This window comes from Scophthalmus maximus, chromosome 19 (assembly GCF_022379125.1).
Source record: "Scophthalmus maximus strain ysfricsl-2021 chromosome 19, ASM2237912v1, whole genome shotgun sequence".
NCBI lineage: Eukaryota > Metazoa > Chordata > Actinopteri > Pleuronectiformes > Scophthalmidae > Scophthalmus > Scophthalmus maximus.
This window is the reverse complement of record NC_061533.1, coordinates 1,707,501-1,712,500: the sequence shown is the minus strand read 5'-3', so window position 1 is coordinate 1,712,500 and position 5,000 is coordinate 1,707,501. Positions and strand designations below refer to the sequence as shown.

The 5,000-nt window shown below is 47.2% G+C and overlaps 1 protein-coding gene across 2 annotated transcripts in view; it reads right to left on the bottom strand.

Annotated features, from left to right (window-relative positions):
* The window catches only part of prdm6 (PR domain containing 6), a 53,861-nt gene that overhangs the window by 14,496 nt on the left and 34,365 nt on the right, over positions 1–5,000 (bottom strand). For both annotated transcript variants that reach the window (XM_035639721.2, XM_047329048.1), the window contains exon 7: positions 1,511–1,889. In XM_035639721.2, the coding sequence (XP_035495614.2) occupies positions 1,511–1,889 (379 nt within the window). The remainder of the gene's footprint in view (positions 1–1,510; positions 1,890–5,000) is intronic.

The following is a 5,000-nucleotide window of genomic DNA, read 5'->3' as shown; positions in this document are numbered from 1 at the left end:
ACACACACTCCGTCCTCGCCGTATGTAATTAAGTTGGCAGATGTTCCACACAATCAAACACTTTTACACTCTCTTAGCTCCGAGTCTCACGACCGGAGTCGTCAATTTACGATAAAATGTCGCTTCGCCGCCTCCAAGAGAAACTGCAGCGACAGTTTATAGATCAACAACTTCACAAAGTGTCACAGACGATTTTATAACAGACACAAAAAACACGGATGTTGTTGAGCAAAGTGTCATTTTGCTTCTGGACGTTACAGGACAAACATCTTGTCAAAATGTACGATTCATACAACTCAGTGTCTGTATATATCATATTTCTCCATAATGCCAACTAATCAAGTTCACATCGTCGTCTGTCCACACCACAGACTGTACATGAAATATGGACGTAGACTCCAGGTCCGGAAAAATTAAACTAAATTCAGAAGTGGCGTGAAGCCTGTATTCTCTGGAATGACCAGCAGAGGGCGACTCCACTGGTTGTTTCTAAAGAAAATGAAAATAAAGGGTATTAAGAGTATAATGAGCATTATTTTATCTTAGTTGTGAGGCGTTGTGAGGTCACAGGGGTTCTTGACCTTTCGACTGAGTTCATCTTTGAGTCCATTCGAACGTTTGTGTTAAATTTGAGGAAATTCCCTCGTGGCGTTCGTGAGACATCACGTCGACGGACGGACGGACATCCTGACCACACGATGCCTCCGGCTGCGGCAGTCGCAGTCACAGATGCATTCAAAAAATCTATAAATGATCTAATTGTTCAGTGAACATCCTGAGCAGATACAGATCGTGTAGCATAGTCTCAACGTCTGACACCATGCACTCGGATGATGTTTGGCTGTTTGGAGGAATGTGACTGGTATTTTTCAAGCTTTGTTAAAGTCACCCTCCACTTTTCTTCTGTCTCCTCCTCTAACATGTCTGACATTGACTATAGCGACTTGTATCTGGTGTTTTCACATTTCTGTTTCACTTCTCTGCAGTTTGAAATTCAAACGAATCCTGTTCAAGATAGATTTGGTTCTTCACAAATACAGAAAACCAATCGCTGTCCAATATGCAAATGAGAGGCAAAGAAACCAGAAACTTCCAGAGCAGCAGAGGCAGCGAATCATGACGGCAGGTGTTTCGGCAGACAGTTAGCGTTAGCATTAGCAGTTAGCATCCACGAGAGGCCGGCAGGCGTGTCAGCCGACAGTTAGCGTTAGCATTAGCAGTCGGTGATGTTGCCTCTATCCATCTTCTTGATCACAGTCTTCCACCGGTCAACTAAGCGCGAGCAGCTGTGGTGGGCGGGGCCTGTGTTATTCGCATATCATGAATATTCATAGTATCAGAATTCATCAGCGAGGGAGAGAGAGTGGATGGTTTCAGACACATTTCAGAGGTAAACAATGTTAAACTAAATATTAGGCAAAGCAGATTATTTGTATATACTTTAAAGCGTGACTGGAGGGGAACTTTTTTAAAGTGACATCATCACCTCCTATGTCTAAGTGACTCGTACCTGTCGGGGTTCTGCGGACAGACGTGCATCTGCAGCAGGATCCTCTGGGTGAAGGTTTTGAAGCACTGGCCACATTTCCACAGGTGCCAGTCGCTGAACTCGCTGCTCAGCTGACTAGTGGAGGTCGGACTCGCCAGGATCCGCTGGTTCTTCGACCCCAGATGGCCGAAACTCGACTCCGACGGAATCCCGACCCCGACCTTGTCCAACAGGGAGAAAGTCCTTGAGCACGGGGAGTGGGGGAAGACCATGGAGCGCATGAGGGTGGAGGAGGAGGAGGAGGAAGACGAGGACGAGGAGGAGGGTTTGCCACTCTTGCTGAAGGACTGGAGGGACTCCTGCCTGGTCATGGCCTCCACCACTGTGGCTGGGACGTTTACTGGGGACAAAGAAGTAAAAGGAAGGAAATGATTTGGTTACGCATGTTTAAGGTTACAAGAGAATTTTGATAAAGAAAGACTTTCTGGAAAATGTCCAGACTTCAGTGCAGGTTCTGAAAGCAGCTTAAACACGGACTGGTTCTCCCTCAACCATGAACTCAAACAGAACCGTTTACATCCAGTGTCCCCAGTCCAACCAGGTTCTGTTACAGGTGCGACGAACGTGTCTTCGTCATCCTTTCAATTTATGGCGTTTTCCTTTTCGAGGACTCAAAGAAAAATGATTAGGAAGAAGGCGACTGGATCAGATTGTCAAGGACACATCTTCACGTCACCGGAGGCGACGCCGGACCATTTACATCTGACCTGAACTCCACTCGTCTGTGGGTCAACATCTTTAGTTCCAACACCTCTAAGTTACTGCCTAGAAAACTTGGGTTGAGTTTCCTTTGTGGTGTCTCAGCCTCAGGGACAAGGTGAGATGCTTTATTCTGAAAGGAGCTAAGAGTTGGACCTGTAGGTGGTTCAACCAGCAACTAGTCAGGACATCTCCCTGTAGATGTACGGTGAACCTGACGCATCCAACTGGAAAGGGGACAACTGAGGTGGCCCAACTGAGGCAGGCGGGACGACTGAATTTAGTAAAGAGAAACTCTCGAGGTAGTTTCGAGTGGGTTTTTTGTTTTAACGTCTCAGTTCTCCGTCATGTTTTCAAGAAGAGTTGAATCGAGGGCGACTGGACTCGGTCGTAGACACTTGAAGCTTCCTCAGTTTTTTCTCCTAGTGTTTTACTCTGTGCGCTGATTAAGTCTTATCTGTCACCATGTCCAATCCTGGTCTGAGGCCGTGCCTGACGAGTTCAAAGTCATTCTGATGGTTTCTGCTGCTGTGATGGAGACGACAGAGGCGGGACCACAGTGTCCTCACGGAGGCCACGGGGCAAACTGCCGCCGCCGCTGCTTCCAGTCAATGAGATTACGGATCTCGTTAGGGATGGTTTTTTTTCGAAGGGTCTGTTTTTTAAGTACAGTCACAGTGGCATGTTGTTCCTCCCTCACCGACCGCAGAAATGTTGCTCAAACTGTGGCTCTGGGCCCAAACTGGGCCTCGGGTCTGTTTCTGGTCAGTTACCACATGATGGCAGTTCTGAAGTTTAGACACACAAACCCAGTGTTCACTGATGGAAAACACTGCTACTGATGCTGCTACGACTAGTACAAGTACTACCTGTACTACTATACTTCTTGTACTTCTACAATAGTCATTGGACCATCAGACTGGATGGATAAACAAGCTAGCAGTGTAGCGTTAGCTGTCGTGTTGTCTTGGCTTCGGATTCTGTATTTAGCACAAGCTTGCTGCCAGTTAGGGTCAAACAACTTTTCTATACGTAGTCACTTCACCTTTATAATGTCAATGTGGGCAACGCTCACATTCAAATATCTGCCACTGTCGGAGGGAAGGGAAATACCAATCTACTGTACGACGGATCACATTGCGACCTCCTCCTGTTGTTCTACGACACAGAGCTCCTATGGATTCTGTCTTGGTCCATGTTCCATCCTTGCACCAAGATTCTTGGAAATCTGCTAAGTAGTTTTTTGTGTAATCCTGCTGACAAACAAGCAAACGGACAGATTTGAAAACATACGACTCGTCGAGTTCCTTCCTCTGCTACGTCTCTTGTTGCTTCTACGTCGTCTCTAAGCTTCTGTCACTGCAGCTGTAACTGAAGCATCTGGAACTGGAAGTTGACAGCACTGTGCTCCTAGTATGACAGATGCGTTTGTCCAGTATCGTTTCTGCTCAATCTGTATTTGAGTTCAATTAATTGCATTTGTCCCTTCTGTATTTTATTCGTCAGGTTTTTCTGTGACACTCGTAATCTCGTTTCTTTTTACGAGGGGCACTTTGTTTCTGTTTTTCGATAAAGTGCACTGTAAAAACATTTTCATAGACGCTGGCAGGATAAGTGCATTGAGCAGATAAGATGGACATTGAGGATAAAGAAGTGTTGCTCGTGAATAAAACAGACAAGTTGAAATGACGTTAACGGGGGGAAAAACATGTGTGTAAATGAGATTTGATCTGTCCTCACTTGACCCAGGGTTCAACTGAGCTCTGTGGTCCGACCCGGACCCGGACCCGGACCGGAGTCCACAACCCTTCATTCTGTCTGAAAGACTCTGAGAGGACTTGGTGGTTTCACTTCTCCTTTTGTAAAACCGACTTGTTTGGACTCCTGGCATGTGGCCCGGCAGGAAGTCGACACCAGACACAGAACTCGTCCCGTCCTCCTCTAACGGAGACACTCGGACCGTCGCCACAACCTTTTCCAAACCTCAGTTCCCCAAACTTCAACAGATTCTCAACATGGCAGCAGATCAGACGATGCTCACACCGGTTCTTTTGGACTTGTAATGTGAGGATCAGGAGTCAGTGACTGTATTTCTACTGTACGTCTTTGTCTCTTCGTGTCTTCACATGAGTCCCGTCTCGCTCCAACATGGCCGCCGCCCGTCCGAGCTGCCTCTGCTCGTCATGGCCTCTCTCTCCATCCTTCATCATCTCACCTCCGCCAGCCGCCGACCGGCTCCATTGATCCTCTAATAACCTTATGAGGAGATAATTACACCATCTGTAAGTCGCCCGACGGCGATATCGACGCCAGCGTTTCGCGCCGCTCGCCCACACTTAATTCATTTTCCTACAAACGTTGCATAGATACACAAAAAAATGCCGCTCAATACGGATTCGGGGGCTGCATGAGAAATGCATCTTCGGAATGGGAGAATTATACAGATGCACTTTTGCAACAGTGCAGCGTCTGTGTTTTCTCTCTTTGTGAAGGGGGGCGTGTCCTTACAGAAGGGGGCGTGGCAGGAATATAGACTGAGTCCGGCAAAGTTTGAAGAGACGAGTGTCGGCCTCCATCTCTGTATCGGTCTCCATGTTGATCCAGTCTTTATTCAACGCTCCTTCTCTTTTACATCAGGAAATGTAACCTGTCTGCCTGTCTGTGTCTCTCTCTCTCTGTCTGTCTGCCTGTCTGTGTCTCTATCTCTCTGTCTCTCTCTCTGTCTGTCTGCCTGTCTGTGTCTCTCTCTCTG